This window comes from Micropterus dolomieu, linkage group LG22 (assembly GCF_021292245.1).
Source record: "Micropterus dolomieu isolate WLL.071019.BEF.003 ecotype Adirondacks linkage group LG22, ASM2129224v1, whole genome shotgun sequence".
NCBI lineage: Eukaryota > Metazoa > Chordata > Actinopteri > Centrarchiformes > Centrarchidae > Micropterus > Micropterus dolomieu.
This window is the reverse complement of record NC_060171.1, coordinates 20,994,176-21,019,925: the sequence shown is the minus strand read 5'-3', so window position 1 is coordinate 21,019,925 and position 25,750 is coordinate 20,994,176. Positions and strand designations below refer to the sequence as shown.

Sequence of the window (25,750 nt, the reverse complement as noted above, 5' to 3'; positions counted from 1 at the left end):
GTGTGTTGTTGTTTCCTTGTTTTCCTTGTTTTGCCTTCCAGAACTGCTTCTGGGCTGAGTATCTGTTCATGGGACACACCTTGAAGAGGCAATCTGGAGAGGAGGAGAAGCATTCAGGCACACGGGAGTCACTCTCTGCAAGTCAGGTTAAGTGCCACTCAAGAGTCTTAATGTGGTGAAACTGCATTTTTAGGTGAATGGTTATTTACCCACCAGAGGCTTGTAGAGTCACGTATAGGCATCAGAATGTCTCTAGAACCACAACTTTGTGTCACACAATGCTGTGCACAAATTATCTGGTCAGCCTTCTTTTAAAAAAAAGGAGTTTGTGTGTGTTTCGGTGTAGTTTTTGTAACATTGAACCAGTGTGACTATATTCCTACACACCTCTGAACTTTTTGGGTGGGTTGGCCAAGTCTCCAGCATCAGGCTGGACCACACACCTGTCATCGACAAGTCTGCAGAGAAGAGCAACAACATGAAAACAATTCAATCAACATTTTTCTTAAGTACATTAGGTTGCAACTCATTTGAACTTTTATGTACATATAGTGCAATTGATAAGCAAGTGTTCTGTGACTTAAACTTTCCTGGTCAGTAAATCAATCGCCTTAAAAATAAAGATTTGCATGGTACAAACTGTAACTGTGTTATCACAGTCAAATGCAAAGAAAGAGTGACGGCTCTGTTCACCATCATTTACATTTCCTTAGAGTTCTCGCAGTATCTGAACAGATGCTCTGAACATTTCTGGATGGAGCTCATCTAATTTAACGCCGCTTTGATCTCCGCTTTCCAGCCCAGCAGGGGGAGATCTGCTCAGTCTTGTGGTTTGTATCTAGATAGATAAACCATGGTCAAATGACATCCAAGTTTCTGTGGCTTTCACATTACACATTTCACATTATACATAACAAAAACAGACGTGGTGTGTGTAAAATGTAAAATGAAGCTTTGAGTGTGAACACTGCATTGGTCATTGAAGACAGAGTTTCGCTGTAAAGTCAACTGTAGGTTACTAGAGTGTGCATAGGCTGCAGTGGGCTGCTGCCTCCAGAGGAAACCATGTGGTTTCTGTGCAGGGTTGATTAGAGGGCATTGAGAGGGAGTCATCCAGTAAATAACTGCCTTGTTTCACACATTCAAGCATTTTGTACTGACTATTTTACACTCTAGAGATGCTTCAACGAGAGGTGAGGAACGATGCACACCTTTGACTGACATTCAGTTATGAAGCTAGAGTAAATGCCCTGGTTCACAAAAGCTAACTGGCGTGGGTTAATGTTCCAAAAAAGACCATTTTAAAAAGCATGTATTAATCTGTCACATCTATCAGTGGAACCGGTAAAGATTAGTAATATCTGATGGCATGAAGTTTGTCTTGTCACTGAACATTTTCCCAGGGGGTAAATTAAACCAGGAGTGGATCTTTACCTTGAATATTTGACCGTAGTTTAAAAATGGTTTCCTAAAAAACAAGAAGACTGAGGGTGACGGTGCTCATAAAAGCTGAAATGGCACGGAGCCCATTATTTAATGGAATTGGAGAGTAGAAGCAGGCAACAAAAACAATGGAGACGGAAAACAGAGCAGGTTTACGAGCAGAATACCTAAAACAGGCTTTCTTTGTTGTGACTCAAATGCAGGTCTGGGCTACAGCAGTGAAATCATGCTTTCTGCATCTGCTTTGAAAGTGTAAGAAAAGTACATAACATGAGTTTGATCAAAAGGAATTGGTTGCTCCTGTAAATCCTTGTTTAGCTGGTGCTGCTCGATGGCGTTGTAATAAGCCATTAATCTGAAGTTACACCTGCCGTGAGAGTTTTATTTAAAGCTTGTGTAGGCAATTATTTTCAGAAGCATTTTTGTTATAGTTTGTGGAAATTATCTTTGCATCCCAACAGCAATCAATAAATCAAATGCTCTGACACAAACATGAAAAAAAATCCAGTATCTGTGGCTGTTGAAGGACTGTAATAAGCACACCCAATCATTTAATTCAATCTAAATGAAATGATGGGCTGGCCTACCTGCCTGCCTGTCTACTTGTGTGCACTCTGACCCTGCTCTCACTGTACATGAAAATGTGTTTTTGGGGATGTGTTTTGATAGTTTCTCAAACCCAGCTTTAAGACTTCATTTCGTCCTGGATTACCTTGAATCCGCCTTCAGGAAATTGGTTTATTAAATCAAAATCAACCCAACCAGACCACATCTGAGAAAGCAAATATGAAAAGTGCAGTTTAGTCGTAAACCAGGTTGAATTCCTGTGTGGAAACCAGTTCTCTGAGGGCAAGGGTCACAGTGGTCACAGTGTTTGAGGGAGTGTCCATGTGTGTTGTTTAGGACATACGTGTTTGTAGGTTGTTTGCAGTTTTACAGTCACAGATGGCTTTATACCAGAGCGATGTTGTAATTTCAACCTGCTGAAATATATTCTATGACACCAGCTATGAATTTCTATATCAAAGACTCCGTATCATCCCATTCCCTTCATCCTATTTGCACCAAAGGCCGAGGAGCACAAGCACATCCATTCACCCCGTCCACTGAGGAGAAACATAATGCAACGCACAATTCCTCCAATTCATACAAAGCAGGCAGCCCTGCTGAAGTGAGCTGAGCCATTTCCTATTTATGCCACAGCACTTGATCAGTGTCAATCCGCAGGCTCTGTATTATTTCCTCTGACTCTGTATCAGAGTTACATCTAAATGATAAACAATAGAGCCCAACAAAAAGGAGAGTCAAGTGCTAAATGAACAGGAAGGCTGGAAAAGCCCCTCAAGCTCAAAAGTAACATTAAGTCTGCACAGAGCCGGGCTTTAGTTTAAACAGAGAGGTTTTGACGGAGCCTTATACTCACCACGAGAGTTTGCTCCGTAACCGAGTTAAACATGAACCAGTGATAAATCTACCAGTCTGGACACAGACAAGCTAATTTTAGCTCCATTGCTTGTGCTGAGTGGACTGAGAAAACAACACAGAAATAAATGTATAGCAGTAGATCTGATATGTTTCTTCTGTTACGTGTTTTATAAAGGAAAAAATGAAAGAAACCTGTAGAAGTACTCATCTGTAAGAAAAGTACACGTGTGAAAGGTTTTTACAATGAGTGTCTGTTATTGCATGTTTCAACCTGCTGATGATGCAGCCCAGTAATCTAATTGAGTCATACACTTCCTCATTAACTGTACCCTGTCATTATTTCACTGTGCAAGTTAAAATAATCATAGACTAAGCACTTCTATAAATGATACAGTTTGAGTTATTCTATATTTGTCTCTTAATGTATCTCTTATCTTATCAAAAATATCCTGGATCTCCAAAATTAACTTTTGTGATGATTAAAAACGGTGGGACGGCACGAGATCCAAGAGGTCATGGTCACTCATGGATCTGGATCAGCCATATGACCTTATTAGAAACACAAAGGGGATTTGGCTTTTGAGTGTTTGCAATGTGAGGCGTGTGAACTTGCAGATTTAATGTTATCCTAAGCAAACATGGGCAGCCTTGTGTAGCTGAGGTTGCATTGTGCTGACAAGGGTTGTGGCTCAGGGAGGTTCCTGCGGGGTCTTTACTTTTAGATACTGTTGCTCTCTCTGAACCTTGGCGAGCTCTGGCACAGGAAAAAATTCAGCTTTCAAACTAAATGAGTTACTGAATCACTGATAAGAGTTTCACTGCTTTGCCTAACAACAACAGGAGCTGTGAAAAATCGCCGCTGTGCACTTTTGCATTTTGAAATTTACAGCCCCTGTGTGCTGCCGCTGCTGCATTTGCATTTGCAGGGGCCTTTACAGTTAAAATAACGTAGGTTGGCTGTGTACACTCCTGCAGATAGTGAGGCAGGGCATATTGTTGCGTATAAGCAGGTTGTAAGTCAAGCTTCTAACATGTTTTATTTTGATCTTGAGGCTTTAACGGCAGAATATGACAGCTGTTGTGAAGTTACTGTTTGCAAGAGGAATTTAAGGGAGAAAAGGGAAACTGTGAGTGTGAGAAACACAGGGTGAGGAAAAGGCAGAGGAGGTGGGTGGGGCAGACTCATTCCTCAGGGCAAGTCGATGCCTCCACGCTTGCTCTATAGGCTCAGAGGCCAGAGTGCACCCGGAACCACCGAAGCATTTCACCTCGCACTGAAGCGTTCAGCTCAGGAGGAACTGCAGCCAAACAAACTTTTTGCAGTGTCATGTGGAGAAAGACATGGTGAACAGAAGTTTCCATCGCACCTACACACGGCTTTAAATATGAAGTCAGAGAACAGACTGACTCATGTCACACTTGTGTGTTCCCCAAACTCTTTACGATTGTGACCCCTTATAATAAAATCTACTTGCAAACCCTCATCACAAGCTGAAAAAAGTGACACATTTCATAGAAACATTGATTAAATCTTCTTTCCTGTCCCATTAGGATTTATCTTGTGACCCATTGGAGAGGTCTGGACCTAGTGACTGAATCTGGCTGGAAACTTCTTTTTAGCTCCACTTCTTTGGTTACTTTAGTTTCCCAAATCAGGATTATTAGAGGAGAATTCTTCATTATGGTCCAACAAACCCCAAATATCTGTATAGGTCTAAATGTCTCTAAATATTTTGATTGTTGATCTACATAAATGGGGAATTTCATGCAGCATTTGAGGAGGAGTGAGTGAGCAGCATGAAAATCGATTTTAACCCCTTATCCTAACTTCAAATGAAGGATGGTGATACTGTGAGGGCCCCCCTGACACCGCCTCATGTCGCCTTCCGGGACCCAACTTTGGGAGCCCTAGCAAAAACATCTGCTTGTAACTACTCCCGCTCTTATACCAGGGTTACACGCTGCTTTGCATTCCTGTTACATTTGCGTAAACGTGAATAATTTCCTGAGAAGCGGCATTTTGCGCGCTGACAGGCCTCGGCCACAAGTCGCACATTTTAAGTTTACTCTTAGTTCACGGTGAACGTAGACGAAGGGCGGGGATGTGGTGTCAGATGTAAAGTGAAAGTAATAAGATATGAGGTTTAATCCATATGGACTCCCCAGTGAGTAGAAAGTAAGAGGCAAACAGGAGGAACATACCCCAAAGTACTGATGAAGCCATTCACCGAGCCTTCTGCGTAAAGAGACACAATGTCTCCAATGTGAAGAAAACTGGATCTGTGCTCTGACATTTTCACTGAGTAAACGTGTTAAGATCTGTCCAGGTTTCCCATTTAAAAACGAATGGTAGGCTACTTCTCTTCTGGTGAAGTGATCCACACGTTGCAGCACCTCCAGTTAAGCAGCAGTCCTCGGTTTCACCTTCATTCTTCCAGCTCTACATTTCAGCAAGTCGACGGAGGAAAAAGTGTAAAAACTGGTGGCGATTATTTTTTGAGAGAGCGCTGTGTTTTTACACTTATTCAACTTCTTCCTGTATGTCAGACAAACCAGACCGAGGTCTTCTTCGCATCCACTTCAGTGGGAGGAGACTGCTGCTGTCAGGGCTGTGAGCTAATTCCGTTCAATGACATGTTTGTTTTCATTCAGAGAGGCCTTCTGAAAAGTGCAAGTCAGTCAACAGTAACTTTTAGAATAGATACATCGCAATATATCTATAGCTGTAGGGGATATTGTAAGCCTACATTTCTAACATATATAGATATTTTGGGAGCTGAGAATGTATCACATGCTTAATAGACTGCAACATACTTGTTTCTGTTGGAATGTTGCATGAGAGAGTAAGATGTTATTGCAGCCTGCTTCTTTTCTCAGTAGACATTTTGAAATATAAACTGCTGAAATAAAATTTGAAAAATGACCTGCAGTGAAGGCTGTTATTGTGAAAGAAAGCAGGATGGAATAATACATTTTAATGATAATTTTAGCAACATATCACCAAGAAGTAATAAATAAATTAACAAAACAGAAATCACAAGAAGGTTTAACAACCTGCCAGTGGCAAGCACTTACTTTACCTCTTAAAAAATGTTTGCAGAAAAAAATAAAGACAGCAGACAGCAACAACTGTGGAAATCTGTTTTCACATTATCTGATTTATTTACATCAATATAATTAGGTTAAGCATGATTATTTAACACATACACACACACACAGGCAGTGTCTTGCCAGACAAATCACAAAAGTTTGGTAGTGAACTTCTGGAACTTCTAAAAATGCTGTGATCATTTTTACTGCACTACATTTATTTTGCAGCTATAGTTACTATTTACTTTTCAGATTAGGATTTTAAATATAAAATCCATGATACATGTATTTAATACAATGCATTGTCACTGATTAAACCAGTAGTTCCCAACCTTTTTGTGTTGTGAATAGTGTCTAGTGCAGGGCTCCTTGTCATTTCAGAGGACTCTGAGTTGTTAGCAGTTCCACCAAAGAGACATTTCCCCTCTAAACGGTCATTCAAACAACCATTCAAGGCTAAAAGAGGTAAAATTATCTATTTTGCAAAACACCCCAAATATTAGAGAAACACCAAAAGGTGCATGACGCATCTGAACTTTCCTACCCCATTAATTGTCTCATCGCCCCTCAAATTTATTTTGTGACCCTGTGGATGGTCCTGACCCCTATATTGGGGACCACTGGACTGAATTACCAAGCTGTAGCCTATATAAAGTGAAAACTAGCTCCAACCAACCAGCTACAACAGTAAAACACTGCTTACATATCAATAGCTCAGTATTAACAATCTAATAATGTCATCAGTCACAAGGAACACGTACTTAATCTGTATAATGTTTATTTAAGCACATTTAGCTGATAATACTTCTGCAGTTTTACCTAATTAGGGTTTTGAATGACTTTACTTGTTATAGAGTATATTTACATTACTGTTTTTGGTACTTTTCCTTAAGTGAGGATCTGAATGCTTCTTTCACCACTGACAATATAAAGATTATTACAGTGATGATGAAGATGATGATGACAACAATGATGATAGTGGTGGTAATGTTTCTGTGAAAAATGTTGCACATGGATGTGAAAACATCTGAAAGAAAGAAAGAACATTATTTGAATTTAGGCTGATGTTATCAGTTGCCTAATTCACTGGAAAACTATCAAGTGCAGCAGGTGGTTTAAATGACCTGCTGTGAAACAGTGACAGAGCCCTTTAAGGTAGAAGGTTGGTAGTGTTTGTTTTATCATTTTAATGTACTGCTTATTTTGATACATCAGTTGCCCCTAGAAATCAAGCCTCAAAGGGGTCAGACTCAGCTGCACTGCAATACAACCAATCTTATTATCTGACCTGTGTCGCCCTCTAGTGTTCACTTTGAATAAACGGATGATTTTGCTGCTCCCTCTGATTATATCTGTGCATTCAATGCCAATAAATGGACCAGAAAAGTCTTTTTCATACTGGCGTCAAAAACTGGTTCCTCAGGCATATACACAGCCTGCAGGTGAGACACAGTGATACAAATCTATATGGATAATCCACAGCAAAAAAAAAAAAAAATTGTTGTAACAATTGATAGATTTTAGAGGGATTATAGACCATAAAATGTAACAAAATTGTTTTAATTAACTTAATTATATAAAATAAAAAAATTAGAACGTTGGCCTATAAACTATACTTCATATGCTATAGGAATAATGGAACCGCAGAGGAGATGATGTGTAAGAGGGCAGAGTCAATACTTTTGATCAAAACAATTAAATATAACACTGTAGACCGTCAGCGTCTAATAAATGTATTTGGTACACAAACGGTTAACAGCTCTTGTTCCCTACTACGAGTCTAATGCGTTTTTTAAATTGTGAAAGATTATGTCCTCCCCCCTCATGCCTCACAGTGGTTTGATCCGCTGCCTATCTTTTGTTTTTATTATCCCCACCAACAGTGACGTGAAATATATGCCCTTGATCAAATAATTCCCGTAAACTGGACATAAGAGCAGTTCTATTAAATCAAAATTGCAATCGCAAATATAATATCAGGAATACGGCTAGGCCTGTATGATAATCCTGCTGTCTTGATATAAAGCAGCCATACAGAAGCAGATGCGGGTCTCTGTCTTTCTAATGTAGAGGCGCACAACAGCAGATGGAGGGAAAGAGAAAGTGCAGCAACAGCATGACAGAGGCCGGTCAGAATTAAAGAGAGCTGTCTGCTGTTCTCAATTGTTTTGTTGTTGTTTTTTAAATAAAACATATAAGCTATTTTTGCCGCATATTGAGTGTTTATTTTTCAATAGGGCCTACATTATTTGAGTTTAGCCTTAATCCACACATGCTCTGATAGCTACTGTACTCATCCTCTCTAATGCAACTTTATTTCTAAAAATTTTCCTGCTGCAAGATGTTTTTACTGTCCCCACCAACAGTGACATGAAATATCTGCCCTTGGTTAGGCTATATAATGGCAGACTCACTCCTGAGTAGGAGAAACATGCCCTGTAGTCCCTGGATGAGGTAGCCTACTCTTGTAACTGTTAAACTGAAATTATCTTATCTAAAATAATCATGACCATACAGTTGCCTGATGTAGCATGTTGTACAACGCAATATTATGTAAGTTGGGAAAAAAAATATAACAAATGGTTTTCACATTACTCCACTATAAATACACACTTTGGGCTACAATATACATGATAATATACTTACTTGGGTATTTTAATTTTATGCTACTTTATACCTCTACTCCACTACGTTTTCAGATGGAAAATTGTGTACCCCTCTACATCTATTTGACAGCTTGATCAACAAATAAATCATGTATTTATATAGATTAAACTACCCAATATCATATGGAGTACTTAAAATGATCCCCACCTGGATCAGCTGCAACATTAAAATGCAGCTTATCCTTTAATGCATAATAATGTAATATAATACATAGCCTATAATAAATAACACTGTGAAGAGGGCTTAAAATTTATTTTTACTTTTGGCACTTTAAGGTTCATTTTGCTGCTTATAACTGCAGGAATTTTACTTGTAACAGTATGTTTACTCAGACGTATTGATTATAAGTAAAGGGAGTACTTCCACCATGGCCTTCTAAGCTGTACAGCCAGGCGTGATGAAAGAATTTTTACAAATGATAAAATAATATACAATGTATGATAAGATTAGATATCCAATTGAATGTTAATTGTGAGAAAAGAATAAAAAGCCTATCAAAACGAGGAGGCACATTTTGAACGTCCCTATAACCTAGGGCTATAGCTACACTTCTTTCTATTCCTTTATTTGTTTCCATCTTCTGTGATACCTCTGTGACAAATTTATACTTACACATGTAACTACGTAGGCTATTGTTCCTGGTGTCTATTGAGCTGGAGAGAGAGAGAGAGAGAGAGAGAGAGAGAGAGAGAGAGAGAGAGAGAGAGACATGTTCCCAGGCAGGCAGTGCAGACGCACTTGTCGTCCGCTCCCGCTATGAGCAGCTCCGCAACATACACCTGTTTCCTCAGTCTTGTGTTTTGAGAGAAAACGAAACACCGTCGGGACTTTCTCCCTCTCCATGAGCTCCGTATTGAGACGGCTCAGTTTGCCTCCGACACCGGCAGCAGGACTTTCCCGGTCACACTTCACTCCACCACCAGTCGTTCAAGTCGTCGCGAGACACCGGTGGATGTAGCCTAAGTAAACCAGACTTATTAATTTTTATGAGTTCCCTTACGAGCACGTGCGTTCTCTGCTTTCACACAGGTGAGTTTCACTACAGATGATTATTGCTGTAAACTTTCGCATACGTTGTTTCTGCTTCTTACTTTTGTCGAGTTAATAGCTCTCGCGGCTATGAATAAACAATGAAATGAAGCCAATATGGTGGAACAGCGGGAATAAAAAGGATAGTTAATAGGTCTAGCCTATGTAGCTTATATAGAGGGCTAGAATTATCAATATCACTGTACAAACAATGGACCAAATGATGGGCCAGGAGAGCTGAAATAAGGTGCAGGGCATCCTTTGATTCTTTGTGTCTCATACCACAATATTTAGACTTACATTGACAACCTATGCAGTTACTGTGCACTGTAATATGTGCTGCAGCATGCGTGTTCCCCTGTTGACTGGTTTACTCCTCTTCACAGAGAGAGAGAGAGAGAAAGAGAGAGATGTGTTGTACTTGTACTTTATCTTTTTAGGCGACTATACTGCCAACTGGCCATTTTGAAATCCCTTTTCAGAAGATTAGGAGTTAGTTTTGTGCTCAGCCTGCTTCATTTTGCTTGTGGGTATTGACACGGTTTCTACTTTCTCCCCCCCCAGAAGCTTGGAAGTGAATGCTGTGAACAGTGTTGGAATGTAACAGGATTATCATCTGACCTTAACTAGGTGGAGGCAAAGCAACCAGGCCATTAGATCACACCTTTTCTGATCTTTGCTGACTTACAATGCCTTTGAGGTCATAATGTCTATGATGAACCACGTTATTCTACAGGATAAAGACCAGGACATTGAGAAGAAGCTGGACTGGAGTTACATCGAGTGGGCTGAAAATGAAGTCGTCACCACAGGTGTGGCAAATGCACAGACACAAACAGAATGGGGGCCTTTTGAGCACAAGGAGAGTCAGACCAGCAGCCCGGTCATTATGCACATAGATCTCACACGGACACACTCCAAGCTGAGACATTCGTCCCTGGTGGACACAAACATCTTGGCAGCACCTTTATTCCAGTTTGACAGGCAGGCCCCTGGGCGCATCTCCACGTCTCCCACCTTAAGGAGGATGAGGAGCACCCGACGTCCTCTGATGGATACCTGGGATCCTGTCAAGATGGGTAGCACTCAGGAGGAGCCATCCTCCGAAATCCCCTTGTCCCCAGGACACAGAGTCAAGTCTTCTCTTGCAGCAAGCCCCCTCTCTGATGGCGAGATCTGTCATGATCATCAGCCAATTTTGTCCTCCAACCGACAGAGAATCAGATCACAAAGATCAAAGACTTTTGACAACGGTATCACTTCCAAGAGACAAGAATGTAGCAGTGCTCATCCTACTCTTATTGAAGATTTTGGATTTCCTGACAGTGAAGTACAGGTAAACTTTAACCAGTCTTCTGTGTAATTTTAAAGCATGTGTGTGCGTGTGTGTGTGTGTGTGTGTGTGTGTGTGTGTGTGTGTGTGTGTGTGTGTGTGTGTGTGTAAATATATATGTACAGTACTGCGCAAAAGTTTCAGGCAGGTGTAGAAAAATGCTGTCAATTAATTAATTGACATTATTTTATTAATTAATCAATTAATAAAATATAGAGTGAGTGAACAGAATACAAATCTAAATCAAATCAATATTTCATGTGACTACCCTTTGCCTTCAGCAGCATAAATTGGAGAGGCTGCGGAAGACAGTTTACTGTCAAAAGTCATACAGCATGGCAAGACTGAGCACAGCAACAAGATATAAGGTAGTTATACTGCATCAGCAAGGTCTGTCCCAGACAGAAATGTCAAGGCAGACAGGGGTTTCCAGATGTGCTGTCTAAGCTCTTTTGAGGAAGCACAAAGAAACAGGCAAAGTTGAGGACCGTAGACACAGTGTTCGACCAAAGAAACTTTCTGCAGAAGATGAAAGACACATTATGCTTACTTCTCTTCACAATCAGAAGATGTCCAGCAGTGGCATCAGCTCAGAACTAGCAGAAAACAGTGTGGCCCTCATGGAAGACTTGCAGCCAAAAAGCCATACCACCAACATGGAAACAAGGACCTAGCGACTCCGCTATGCACGGAAACACAGGAACAGGAGTGCAGAAAAGTGGCAGCAAATGCTCTTGACTGATGAGTAAATATTCAATTAAAATATTTCATTGTAGCAGAAGGACTGGAGGGCGGTACAAGAGTGAGTGTCTGCAGGCAACAGTGAAGCATGGTGGAGGTTCCTTGCAAGTTTGGCACTGCATTTCTGCAAACAGAGTTGGGGATTTGGTCCGAATTAATGGTTTCTAGTTTTTATATTTATAGATAGATATACTGTGGATATATATGTATATAGTTGGGCAGAAAACATTTGATTCCCTAAGCATCTTGCAAACCTCTTCCCACCACGAGTCATTTGCTGTAGTCTGGTGAGGATTTTTACCTAAAGCCTATCATTTAAATGGTTACACATTCCTTCCTTGGAGAAACCTTCTCTCCCTCATTCTGCTTTGCCTCCTGCGGTGGTCACTCACAATGCGAGCTTTTGACAGCAAATGAATCAGCAGTTACATGCACTGACAGCTCTGACCAAACCCAGTGCCTGGAGAGCCCTGGGAAGTGCTCTCCTTGGGCCCCTATTCACCACAGTCAGCAGTCACCCAATAATGGAGGGGTCAGTGAGCGATGGAAAAAGATAATGGGGAGATCTATTCATCAGCTCGTGGTATTCAAGCTCGAGCACATTCTCAATAGAGTCCCAGCATTCTCCACAGATCTCAGAGGCTTTTGAATCCATGTGACCACTTAAAACACTGATTCAAATTTGAACGTCTTTGAAAGTGATATTGTGGTGTCGTTAGCAGTAGGAGGTATTTGCACCCTCTATTTAATGTAGTTTTAATTTAGTGTACAGTATGACAGTGCTGATATGGCATGAAAATAGTATAGTAATTACAACTTTGGAATCTATTTTCAGCGTGTTCAATTATCAGATTTTGACTTGTTTTGATTTATGCTGTAACTTCAAAACCTATTTCTAATTCTCAAGCAGGTGCTAAAGTGGTTCATCATCTCAGTACAATATGTGTTTTCAGCAAACAGTGATGTGTTAAATGTATAGAGTAGTTACAATTTTTTCATTGACTGACGCAGTATATTTCTCTTTTTTTGCAGGGGAAAGAGCATTACCATGACAGGTAGGTGTACCTTGGACTGTTTTGCATGTTGTCAGTGTAGCCAAATACACAAGGACTTCCCTTTCAAGTTTGTGAGAACATGTTTGCATATCAGGAATGTACTGTAGTAAAACCTTTCCTGGAACTGATAAACTGGACAACAGCGCTCACATTTGTTTTGTTTCGTCCCTCTGACCCGTCTGTAATTTCCATAGTGAACGACTGTCAAATCTAGCGGTGTCAAATCATTCCACTAACAAAAAAATTTGAGCCATATCTTGTCACTTCATCACGAGTGCCATGCCTGTTGTGCTGATGGGACACTCATAAGTGAGAATCATTGGATCTTTGATTTAAGGAGCCCCATTGCGTATTGTCATTCATGTCTTTGTTAATGGAGCATAAGCTTGGTGGGTTACGTTTTGAGAGTCCCATGGTTATATATGGGCTAGACAAACACTCATTAAGGCTGTTTTCTCTTACTGTCACCCACACCCCTCCCAATGGGCTGCCGGACTATTCCCCTCACTGGATAATTAGGCAGCTATTGTCCCTGTAATTGCACCCTGGCACTGTGCCTCTTACAGTGACCAGGCCCGGCGAGCTATTGGTTGGGACAGTTTTGTTTTTGGGCATCATTATTTCTGTTGTTGTGTGGGAACAAAACACTCATTTTCACAAGCGTTCTTAGAAAGGCTGACACAGAGAAAGCTTTCTGAACGGTCACAAAGCAACAGGATGTCATTGTGAGGATGCTGTGGAATGAGCTGCAAGGAAGCACTGACCTGGTTTAGAGGAGTTATCGTGCCTCTCTTACTGTCCCATTCACCACGTCTCCTCTACAGTGCTCATGTGCTGCTGCTGACTCTTATCTGTTTTACTGTTGATTCAGAACTGCCTGTCTATACATTGATCTGGTGTTGGGGGGCGGGGGGGGTGTATCAGTTTACCAGGAAGAACATGACCCCAGCCAGTGGGAGCAGCGAACAGTTGCTGCTTTCACAGTTTTCTCCTGGAGGAAAAAAACTTACCAGTTTACTACTGTTCAGTTTTAGGCCACCTTATCCTCTAAGTGTACAGGTTGGCTCTGCATCCATGTTGCCTACATGGTTATTTGAGTTAGTCTCGTTTGCTACTTGTGCAACAGTGCAGGCACAACAGAAGAATGCAGCTACTGTATGAGGGGATATTAATGAGCTTTAAGAGGAAGAAAGTCTAAGAAAGACCATTCAGTCTAACAGTGCAGATTTTACATATACCAAACCAGTACCTGCATTGTTCCTCTTGCTTTTACTTCTGCTCCAGTTTATTGTATTGTCATAAATGGGGTCATTAGCCCTGTTCTGTAGGCTAGGCTTCCTTATGATCACGTCCTTATAACCTTTATCAGATTAAAAAGCGTGTTGATCTACCACAATGTAATGAGGATGTGTTTAGCATCATCATCTACCAATGGTGTGAAATAGATTCTATAACGATGTTATGTCATTATTTATCCTTTATCAGTTATTGTTTTATCTACTTCTGAACTCTAAACAGTTCTTTTTAAAAACCCACACGAGCCAGAAAAATCTAGGATTGAAACCACAGCATGGTGTGGTGCTGAAAGTGAACCTTACCTTTTGCCAAAACCTACCTGTCCTTTTGGTGTCCTGCTTGTGTCTGCTGACTGCAGTCATGTTAAATGTCAAGAAGCCTCATGGTAGCATTGCCACTGTTTGGATTGTGATTGTTCAAGTCACACAGTCACCGATCAAGTTTTACTATGTTGAGAATCTGTTATTTTTGTAACAAAGGAAAACATTCATGTGGCCATGCCCTTTCAAGAAATTTAGTAGACTATACATGTTTAAGATCACCCACACCTCCATGACATAATTGAAATACATTCAGTAGGGTCTTATAATTTCAACACACAAAAGTCCATTTTTACTTTCAGCAGTAATCCCTGAAGTACAACAGCAGAGGATAAGTCAAAACACTTGAGAACAGTGGCTGTTTGAGCTTTGCCTGAGGCTAAAAGGCAGGCCTGTGTTTTTCCAGCCACAGCCATGCCTCGGTTACTAACTATGAAAAGGAGACCAAGAGGATTATAACTGGCACACACTGACAGCTCGTCTCCTTCCATACAAATAGGGTGATCCATTAACCAGCAGATTTCCATGCATAAGCCAGACATATAACACTTATCCTTTATAATTTCTGCTACTCATGTTAATCGCCAATTTGCTGCAGAGTGCAGATGGTATTTCAGTGGTATTTCAAACATCTAAAAGGACAAAAGGAATTCTGTTATTTCCTGTGGCTTGCACTCTGTATTACATTTTTCAATAGAATAATACTGGTTCTTGTCACAGTGAATCTCAGATGTCCAATGAGGATGCTTTGAATATGTCAATCATTACAACCAGTTTTAACCTTAGCATGTTTGGCAGCCATCAAAACCCGTCTGAAGTTTCTCACCTGTTAATTGTTCCCTCAGGCTTCAGGAAAGGAGACGAAGCTCCGTGGTGGTCAGTTTGCCCGGATTGGATGTTTCACCAGGAGACCTTTTTGTATCCAATGGAGCAGCTGACATATTAAATGATTCAAACTTCTCTGGTAAATTTTTATGGTATTGTTTCTTACTTTGTGAACCAAGTGGCTCATGTACCCGTGTCAGTCCCAACAGTGTGATGGTGGTCCACCCGCTGTTTTAAGTGATGCTTCCACATGAACCAATTGACATATATTGCTATTAGTCAACACAATTAAATAGCCCCTGGTAAGTTGGCAGTCCTGTCTGTTTGCGCAGAGAGCAGCTGCGCACTCACCCCTTGGATCGGGTTGTGGGTGGCCTGGTTGCGTGACAGATAGGATGAAATTGTTTTCAGCGTGCAGATTGCATGTGTACATTGTGTTTCATAGATGATCTCAACTTGGGTGGCGTCAGACAAACATACAAAACTTGGGTCTGTGTATGACGATTATTCATAATAAAGTTTGAGGGCCATGCAAATTATGGGAGTGCGCCGGGAGATGGCCTTAAAATATGGGAGACACCTTGAATGCAAATGAAATTATTCACATCAAAATGATCATTGCATAACAAATCCAGTAAGCACATACAGTACAGTATTTGTGTGCTAATTTGTATGTAATTTAAACTCATTTTTGCAAAAGTAACTGAACCATTTACACTTGCCATTAAGTGTCCCAAGTCCACCACAGTTTTTATCCTGACACACTGTTTTGTTTGTTTGATTCTAATCCCATCTATTGCACAGCACACATTCCTGCTTGTTCTTTTGTTAATAATCAGTATCTTATGTTTATGATTCTTACAGATACTAAGAAGTCAAAGTGGCCTTTTTCAAGGCGTAGTACGGTAGGTGTGTTGTTTTTTAGTTATTGTTGTGTGTGGCTGATGCTGGGCCAATGGTGGTGGTGCTTGTGGTTGGTTTTTGGTGTGCTTTGTTTAGCAGTTGGTTTGGACATTGTTCTCTGACCCACTTCTCAAAGCAGATTAATGTGGTTCTTCTTATCCCTTTTGGCCCACAGTTTTTGTAATTGGTCAAGACATGAAATGCAGAACTTGAGTTTAATTTTGGAGGGACATTTGAACAAAATAACAAATCTGCAAACATATTCTTTTCCCTTGATCAACAAACATCCATAACTGAAAGTCCTTTTTCAAAATCTGCCTAATATAACTGTTGTCCTTCACCTTTCAGACAAAAGGGAAGTCACAGACAGGCACAGCGTCAGATATTGAAAAGTGTCTCTCAACATCACAGATTCAAGACTGGAGAAACTCTGACCTTCAGAGGTATAAGGTGAGAAGTAAAGACAGCAAAAGCCCCTAAGCATCCAGGCTGTTTGTTATGTAAACCATCATGTTGGTTCTGACTGTGCAGTGACTTCTAATCCAAGCTGTCAGACTTTGAACAACTAAGATCCAGATTTCCAAATCAAATAGATCTAAGTGTTTAACAAGTGACTCACAAATAACAGGACGCCAGTTAAAGGGAAGCTTCTGCCATGTTTAAATAACAAATGAGCAAGAACCAGGATTTCAAGGCATTTTTTTCTGACCATCTAGATCAATCCTACACATGTATATAAACTTGATGGTGGTTGTAGATAAATGTCTCAATTATCTGTATTTTAAGAAAGACTTTAACATTTCTAGTTCATTAACTTGTTTTTCTGCATGTCTATGTGCAGGACTACTCTCTGGCAGAGTTCCTGCAGGACCAGTCTTCCCAGGTGAGTGCCGCCTCTGACCCTCAGGGCTTCAAAAGACAGGAGGCCATCTGGGAACTCTTCACCAGCGAGTGTGTTTACTTCCTGGATCAGATCATGGTTCTCAAAGAGGTACAAAGCCTCATAATGCACACGCACATGTAAATACACACACACACAGGACCACAAATAGACCAAACCCACACGAAACCCAACACCTGCTGCTTTGTGTTTTTTGTCCTATCACTGAATTCCTGTCAGTGAGGTTCATGCAAAAGTCTCTTCGGGTTTTCCATTCTTTAGAGCAGTGGATTAGAAATTTAATGCTAGCACAACAGATAGCCAATTCTCTTTCTGTCTTCTTTGTTGCTTTCAGGTGTTTTTGGCTACACTCACAAACCTGCATATGAGGAACTGCCTGACTGATGTCGACTATTGGAGGCTGTTTGCTAACCTCAATGAGCTTTGCCTGGTGAGACGTAATGCAAATAAGTAGTGTGAGGCCTGCTATTTTTAAGTGTATTATGTAAATATTTACAAAAGCATCGAAATGTGAAAAATTACAGATGATGATGAATGATTTATTTATTACACCTTCATTTAACCAGATGATTAAACATCTCTTTTTGAAGAGCCCTGGGATCAGTAGCAATGAGTAGCAAAATCTGAATTAAACAGAGAAATCATGGAGACCATTTTTAATGTTATCATATAAAATATTTAATCCTAGAAACAACATAAACAGCATAAAACCATAAAAATAAAATCAATTACTTAATTTATGACATACATAGCGTTCTTATTGTTGGTATCCACACTGAGGTGATGAGGAGAGTTTCTATTGAATTTTTTAATTCACTCATAGGGAAGTCTTTTGGTGAATGATGCATCTTGCAACAGCATTCTCACAGTTAACCTACAGTTACTTGTGAAAACAAAGGGACCGGGGACATCAAAGGACTGCATCGTTCATAGGGAATAATATTTTTATATTGGTCATTTTACGGTAGCGCAGTGGTCAGCACTGTTGCCTCACAGCAAAAAGGTTGTGGGTTCAAACCCCAGTTTCCCCGGCCTTTTTTGTGGAGTTTGCATGTTCTCCCTATGTCTGTGTGGGTTAACTGAGTATTCCTCCCACCATCCAAAGACATGCCGGCTAGGTTAATTGGTGTCTCTAAAATTGTCCTTAGGTGTGGATGTGAGTGGTTGTTTGTCTATGTGTGGCCCTGCGATGGACTGGCGACCTGTCCAGGGTGTACCCTGCCTTTCGCCTAATGTCAGCTGGGATTGGCTCCAGCCCCCCCGCGACCCTGTGCGCAAGATAAGCGGTTGACGATGGATGGATGGTCATTTTAGGCATTGTTTTATTAGGAGTATTATACTTTGTGATAAAGTCACAATGTCCTGTAAATCAAGTAATTAAGACGAAACATTAATACCATATCTAATTTCATACAGCACTTAACGTTAAGATGATTCTGCTCTTTCATCAAATTCTTTCTATTGTTAGCAAACTGAAAGTGACTTGAGGTGTGAGACTGCTGTGCGCTGACACTTGACACTGAGTGTTTTCTGCTGCAGGTGAGCTTTGGTTTCCTGAACAACCTCCTCCGCGTCATCAAGGACACATTGGAGATTACTGAGGGTGGCGGGCCCACCCTGCTGGAGCTGCTGCGCAAGGCAAGTGGACACACACTAAAACATTGACTCTCACTGCAGTCTACACTCAGTTATTCATTCACTTGTAAAACTCCACTGATAAGACGTTCATAGGTGTTTCACACTTGAAGACAAAACTTTCTAAATGTATGCTGGATATGCGTGCCCATTAAACACATTAAATATCAACAATTATTACTATTATATACAGTACAGTGGTTGTGACTTGTATTGTCACTAATAGTTCATTAGTTTTAAATAAGTTTTTCATAGTCATAGTTTATAGTTTCATAGTTTACATTATATGTTTTTACCATCATCTGTTGCCAGTCTGTTCTCAGTCTCATCTCCCACCACAGGAGCCTCTCCAGAATAAAATATTAATAAGAAGAAATCATATTCATGACTGTGACTGGATCAGGTTGCTTCAAAGAGCTCACACGTCCTCTGACTCACTGTGAAAAAACAAAACTACAACAATCCTAGTTTAATATGTTGTTCTTTGATAAATCATTTGGAGCGCCAAAACCTATTCATCATACTGTTAAATGATGCATCACAAGAAGCACCAAAGAGGAAATAATTCACCTCACAGTACCTGGAGAATATCTTTGACGCACAGGTTCAGTTTTTTTGTGCTTGTAGAAAGACTGGCACCTTATTGCCTTTTTCATGATCTGTTTATCTGCAGCTTAATTGCTGATGTGACCCAGCAGTCTGCATCCTGATGTTTGTATAACACTCCTATCTGTTGCCAGGCTTACCAGGAGAGCATATGTCACTGCCTGCAGAAGTACTGCCTCAACTACTCCACAGCTCTGCTTTATCTGGACAGCCTGAAGCTCAGAGAGGACTTTGGATCTTACGTGAAGGTGCGGGAGGGAACTCACCCTTTGAGTTAAGGCAGTGGCAAGGACTCCATGTACCTTGACAAATGCGATACACACGGCATCATTGCTGCTTAAATGGCAAACAACCAGTTTGGTGTCACCGAGGCCTGCCAAAGAGAGGATGAAAGGAATGTGGCCATCTGTCCCTTGTGTAACCTTCCCTGTCATCATGCTTATGTATTTGTTAGGGCTCTCATTGTGTTTAGGCCTTCAATCTCATTTGTCTTCACACACTTTTCAAAACCCATCCCCCTACATTACCCTTCTGGGCTAACAAACACAGTGATGTGCTGGCTCACCCCTCTGACCTCCTTCTTTTTCCACCTCTCACCCTGTCCTACCTCTTTCTCCCCAGTGGTGTGAGAGGAACGAACAGTGCCGGAGGCTGCAACTGCGTGACCTGTTGGTGGCGCCGTTGCAGAGGCTAACTCGATACCCGTTGTTGTTGCGGAATATTGCGAAGAGAAGCCAGACGGAGGACGAGACCAGAGGCCTGCAGGTTATAATTGAGCAAGTGGACACATCTATATGTGAGCAGCATACACCACACTGACTTACTTCCCTTTTTTTAAGCATGCATCACTATGAAATATGCTCTTATTTACACAAAACAGTGATATTCTTCACCACTTTGTACTGTTGTGAGGTTAGTTATATCACTTGTAGCTGAGCTTTCCTCTGAGCTTCACGTGTCAGACATCTCAGCGATGTCATTAAGCTGATAATGAGTCGGGTGTTTGTCAGCAGGTGGTTTACAATATACCAGTATTGAGATACAAGAATCATGTTTAACAGATGTAAATTACGTTACTTTCGTCAACACAAACTCATACAGTTTGTCTTTCAAAGCATAAAGGGTACATGCCTTTGGATGGCAGCCAGGGGCATGCCTCTGCCTGCAGACCTGTTGTGGCGGTTTACTCTGTAACTAGATGGACAGGCCGTGGGAACTCTGCTGCAGCACTGCACCTCAATGTCATTTTGTTGTACTGAATAAATAACCTTAAAAATTAAAATGGCATGGGCTCAAACATATATAATTACACAATAAACCATTAAAAAGGTGTGGCAGGGCTGCACAGGTGATGAGGAGTGTTGCAAACACGTCTATTGTAAGATGTGTCGGGCAATGTCCTCTGGGTGTGGAAGGATAGTCACTTTAAAAGTTTACTGTAATCTATCACGATATGGTAACGCCTGTGTTTGGCAGGCAACCATCACTACACAGGAAAACACAACAAGATAACAACGTAGTGCTCTATTAGCCATGTTGTCACGCTGTAAGGAACAATTTTATCTGTCATTTAGAATAAAAGGCGTAATTTATGTGAGTATAGTACATTCTTAAAAGTCAAGAAATCAACCATTTGAAAGGTTTCAGAGTCAGTGGTTTTTGTCTGTCTTTGTCCGTCTTGATTGAAATGATGCCTCTCTGTTTCCAGGTGATTTAGAGGGAAAGGTCAAATGGCTGGATAACTACCAGAAAGTGAAACAGTTGAGAGATGCCCTGGTGTGGCTTCCTGTGTGGGAGAGAGACAAGCGTGCCTTCGTCCCTGAGGTCTGTCTGGTTAAGAGCTTTGTTGACAAAGCATAAAAGTCGCAGATATGCACAAGCACTTTATCTTCTAATACCTTTTGTGTGCATATAAGATGATCCAATCCTTTATCTGGATGCGAAATCACATCTCATGAAAAGCAAGAGAATTTTACAGCACAGTGTGTCATTAGCTGTTACTTTGGTATCAGAAAATTAGATCAGCGTATGTGTCAAAAGGTGAAAATGTTTTCTTATCGGCTTATCTGCTTCTCTTTCAGAATCTGAAACATCTCTTAAAGGCTGTCACTCTGGAGAATCTTATTTCCCACAGAAGTCTGCTGCATGAAGGGAAACTTGTGCTCATAGGTGTGTACAGCTGGCATAATGCCAACACCTTTTGGGTGCTTTGTGCTTCGATTTGAGCAAAATCTTAACACCATCTTTCTGTGGTTCATTACCAGAGAACACAAAGCTGATAGATGTTTATCTGTTCCTGTTTGACGAATTCCTGCTGATCACCAAGATCAAGAGAAACAAGAAGGTACGTCACTCTGTCCAGAAAGCAGGTTTAGTGAAAACAATGAGTTAGTTAACCCTGAGATGAGCAAAACTGGGTTTTCAGTTCCAGGAACATAATGAAAACTTTTTATTTTTGATATGTTTTTTATGTTTTTGTCTCCCCCTGTATTGCTAATTTTCATTGCATTTGTCATTGTTGTGTTTTGTCTAATTTTATTGCTACTGCGGTAAAACTAATTGCCCCTCAGGGACAAGTAAAGGTCTTGAATTGTATTGAATTTAATTGAAAGAGAAGTAACTTAAACTTAAATGTACCATGTTACCACATGAACTTAGACTTGCATGGCTTAATCTGACACAAGCATATGTTACTGGCAGGATCAACCTGCTCGCTGGAATGTTTTCTTCAACAAACCCTGACTTTGTCTCTGTTTCCTCCCTCTGACAGAGCCAGACACACAGTTTGATTTCTTCATTGATTCAGTCCGTATGAAAGTGCATCAGTTAGTGAAGATTTCCTGTATATCATAATCTAAATCCTGGTTGGATATTACTTTCTTACTCAGAACTATCTAAAGTTACCACTTTTATGTGCTGTCAATTGTTTAAACAGCGGTTTTTGCCATCTCATTTAAATATTTCACAGCATGACAGCTCAGAATAAAACTGCATGGACTTTTTTTAATAACATTGACTTTGCACACAATACAGCTGCCAGTTTTCAGAGCAGTCCCAGTAAAATGTTTGGTGTACATAATGTGTAATCTCAGTTTAAATTGAATAATCGAGATACGTAGGATCAGTGAATAACCATCTCTATCACTAATGATGTGATTGGTTGCACTGATGGAACATAATTCCTTTAATATTGGGCATTATATGTTATATTATATGTATTATATTTGTGAGCAGGATTGTGGTGCAGCTGCAAAATGTAGTTTGAAAGTGAGTTGTTTTTTAAATAGGCTGCGTATAGTCTGACCGTGTTTTAACAGCATTTCAGTATTTCCTACATTTGTTGAAGTAAAGCAGCTGAAATAAAGCCAATGAATGCTGTTGAGCCGAGATCCAAATAGATATCTCAAATTTAAAATCGGCTGTATTTTAACCTCAGCGCATTTTCAAGTGAACAAGTCAACACATTACTACTGGAGCAGATTGTGAGCTTACAGTCAAGTCTTTATGTCTTTGATCTATATATTTTTCATTTTCAGTTGCTGTGTTTTGTCCCCGTCAGATTAAAGCTGAACAAATAGATTTAAAATGTAACACACAGCCAGATTGCACCACTTTATCATCTTTATCGTCTGTTTAATGATGAATTAATGGACAACACTGAATAAAACTTTGTCTTAACTTACTGACACTTTCCCCGCTCTGAATCAGATGCTTTCTTTAAAGATAAATGTGCACAGCCTGCATTTTATCTACCTGTTGCCAGAGCCTGTGTGACTCTGATCAGCTGCTCTGGAACTGAAAACTGAGTTTTCTCAGGGTTCATCAACTCAGGGTTAGAGTCAGAGTTTGTTAAACCTGCTTTCGCGAATGGACCCCTGGACCACAGTAGATATTCAGTATTAGGCTGTTGTAACACTGTAGAGAAGCTTCATAGCTTGTTCATGCTGTGTCCTGTCTTCCTGTGTAGCGGTCCATCGGACCAGAGCAGAATCCTCTGAGGCTGCCACAGAACCTGGAGCTGGATCAGCTGCTGAAGGAGGGATGCACCTTCACAGTCCTGGACCAGCCCATCTCTCTGGACCGACTCCAGCTCAAGAACATCGATCAGCTCAATGCCTCAAGTAATAACAGTAATTTAGACCTTTTTTCTTGTTGAGTTCATTGGGTTTCAAGCACTAAACATATCCCACATTAAGGACACATTGCAGGCTGCTTATTCACTGTCACATGTAGTAATGATTTACGATTTATTATAATGATTCGATTATTTATCTAATATCAGTGAGTGGATATGTTCAGAGCGCACAGCAGAATCAAATGGTCGTGCTGGGTCTTGATAAACTTCTCTGTATATCAGCATTGTGTGTTACAGTTGATGGAAGTTAATGGAATTTTGTGCTTCTTTTGCAGCATCTGGGCTGCCTCACTCTTTCATAATCATGCACCAAAACCGCTACCAGCAATGTATCGGTGCATTCATCCTGCAAGCCGCGTCTGAATCTGCCAAGGTAGATTCACTTCCACTATGAATTTCTCAGAAGTTTCAAAAGGCATGCAGTCTTCTATACGCTAGCAGAGCACAGATTACACTGTCCCTTAAAATAACATGCAAATACCATACAGATGTGCGACGTCATGTGTGAATTTGTTAATTACATCCAAGCATTTCTGCTGTCTGTGTAGGATCAACAAAATATGTCACTGGTATCACAAAAATAATGTTTTGCTCAAGGCAATTTTGTATAAGGGTTTAGAGGATTTCCAAATAAACTTCATCACTTAATTTAGATTTACCTCATATTCTTGCAGTTACAGTGTTCATGTGTTTTCTTCTGCAAGTTAGTCTTAAACTTTATAAATTGTCATGCAGTTAGGAACTCATATTAGTTCAAAGATTTGTGCACACTACAATATAATTTACATTAATTTCTACTTGAGTGAATCTTATGTAACTCTGTCCTTTCTATAAATGAAAGGAAAATATTTATGTCAGTGGTCAGTAATGATCTTACATGTGTGGGGCCATATTGTAAGCTCTAGCACAGAACTAGTGATTGCTCATATCAATCCACTTTAAAAAATGAAGACATATGCAAACATGTAAATCATTATCATCTTGAGCTGCTAAGTGCTGGAGTGTAAACTTGGTGAGACTTCACTTTCTGAACAACTTCGTGTGTGACTTTTCCAGAGAGTGTGGATGTCAAAGATAGAGGGCGCTGTAACGGCGCTGCTGAAGCTGGACTCTCAGCAGCCTCGACTCAAGAGCTCCGCCCTGTGGCTGGAGTCTTCACAGATATGACCCAGCAACCAACACTAGAAGCCATCAGAAATGTCTCTACTGTCAATGTGCACTTCACTCTCCTCCTGACGTCTTGTAAATGACTGTACTAGCACTAGGATCATTTTGTAAACTAAATGTTTGCCTTTTAAAGTCAGCTGCTGCCGTTGTGTACAATAAATATCGGATTATGTAGTAAAAGTTGGTTTGAGTGTCCTTTTTAAGAGAACTTGTATAATGTATACATTCATTCCACACAGACTGATATATTCCAAGTGTTCATTCCTTTTAATGTTGATGATTATAACTGACAACTAATGAAAACCCCAAAAGAAGAAGAAGAAATCAAATCAATCAAAATCGATATCTCAGAAAATTAGAATATTGTGAAAAGGTTCAATATTGAAGACACCTGATGCCACACTGTAATCAGCTAATTGGCTCAAAACACCTGCAAAGGCCTTTAAATGGTCTCTCAGTCTCAGTCTAGTTCTGTAGGCTACACAATCATGGGGAAGACTGCTGACTTGACAGCTGTCCAAAAGACGACCATTGACACCTTGCACAAGGAGGGCAAGACACAAAAGGTCATTGCTAAAGAGGCTGTCTGTTCACAGAGCTCTGTGTCCAAGCACATTAATAGAGAGGCGAAGGGAAGGAAAAGATGTGGTAGAAATAAAGCAATAGGAATAACCACACTGTGGAGAGGATTGTGAAACAAAATCCATTCAAAAATGTGGGGGAGATTCACAAAGAGTGGACTGCAGCTGGAGTCAGTGCTTCAAGAACCACCACGTACAGACGTATGGAAGACATGGGTTTCAGCTGTCGCATTCCTTGTGTCAAGACACTCTTGAACAAGACACAGTGTCAGAAGCGTCTCGCCTGGGCTAAAGACAAAAAGGACTGGACTGCTGCTGAGTGGTCCAAAGTTATGTTCTCTGATGAAAGTAAATTTTGCATTTCCTTTGGAAATCAAGGTCCCAGAGTCTGGAGGAAGAGAGGAGAGGCACAGAATCCACGTTGCTTGAAGTCCAGTGTCAAGTTTCCACAGTCAGTGATGGTTTGGGGTGCCATGACATCTGCTGGTGTTGGTCCACTGTGTTTTCTGAGGTCCAAGGTCAAAGCAGCCGTCTACCAGGAAGTTTTAGAGCACTTCATGCTTCCTGCTGCTGACCAACTTTATGGAGATGCAGATTT

General features: G+C 40.6%; 2 protein-coding genes across 4 annotated transcripts in view; one reads left to right on the top strand and one right to left on the bottom strand.

Annotated features, from left to right (window-relative positions):
* itpr2 (inositol 1,4,5-trisphosphate receptor, type 2) overlaps positions 1 to 5,441 on the bottom strand; it is a 59,421-nt gene extending 53,980 nt beyond the window's left edge. The window contains exons 1-2 of the mRNA XM_046036511.1: positions 5,071 to 5,441; positions 388 to 458 (exon numbers count right to left, since the gene is read on the bottom strand). Coding sequence (XP_045892467.1) covers positions 388 to 458; positions 5,071 to 5,162 — 163 coding nt within the window. The 5' untranslated portion in view covers positions 5,163 to 5,441. The remainder of the gene's footprint in view (positions 1 to 387; positions 459 to 5,070) is intronic.
* A 3,923-nt stretch (positions 5,442 to 9,364) lies between these two features.
* plekhg7 (pleckstrin homology domain containing, family G (with RhoGef domain) member 7) lies at positions 9,365 to 24,745 on the top strand. Of its 3 annotated transcripts, none has more exons than XM_046037661.1 (18): positions 9,365 to 9,654; positions 10,219 to 10,990; positions 11,272 to 11,355; positions 12,761 to 12,783; positions 15,245 to 15,363; positions 16,089 to 16,129; positions 16,476 to 16,577; positions 16,969 to 17,118; positions 17,363 to 17,458; positions 18,568 to 18,666; positions 19,404 to 19,517; positions 19,891 to 20,065; positions 20,978 to 21,093; positions 21,351 to 21,438; positions 21,534 to 21,613; positions 23,237 to 23,390; positions 23,680 to 23,777; positions 24,461 to 24,745. In XM_046037661.1, exons 2-18 carry the CDS (start codon positions 10,361 to 10,363, stop codon positions 24,569 to 24,571), a joined length of 2,280 nt encoding a protein of 759 aa, XP_045893617.1. In that variant the 5' UTR covers positions 9,365 to 9,654; positions 10,219 to 10,360; the 3' UTR covers positions 24,572 to 24,745. The 3 variants fall into 3 exon arrangements, with proteins under 3 accessions (XP_045893617.1, XP_045893616.1, XP_045893618.1); XM_046037660.1 differs by having other exon boundaries at positions 11,269 to 11,355; XM_046037662.1 differs by lacking the exon at positions 11,272 to 11,355 and having other exon boundaries at positions 9,367 to 9,654.
* The last annotated feature ends 1,005 nt before the right edge of the window (positions 24,746 to 25,750 follow it).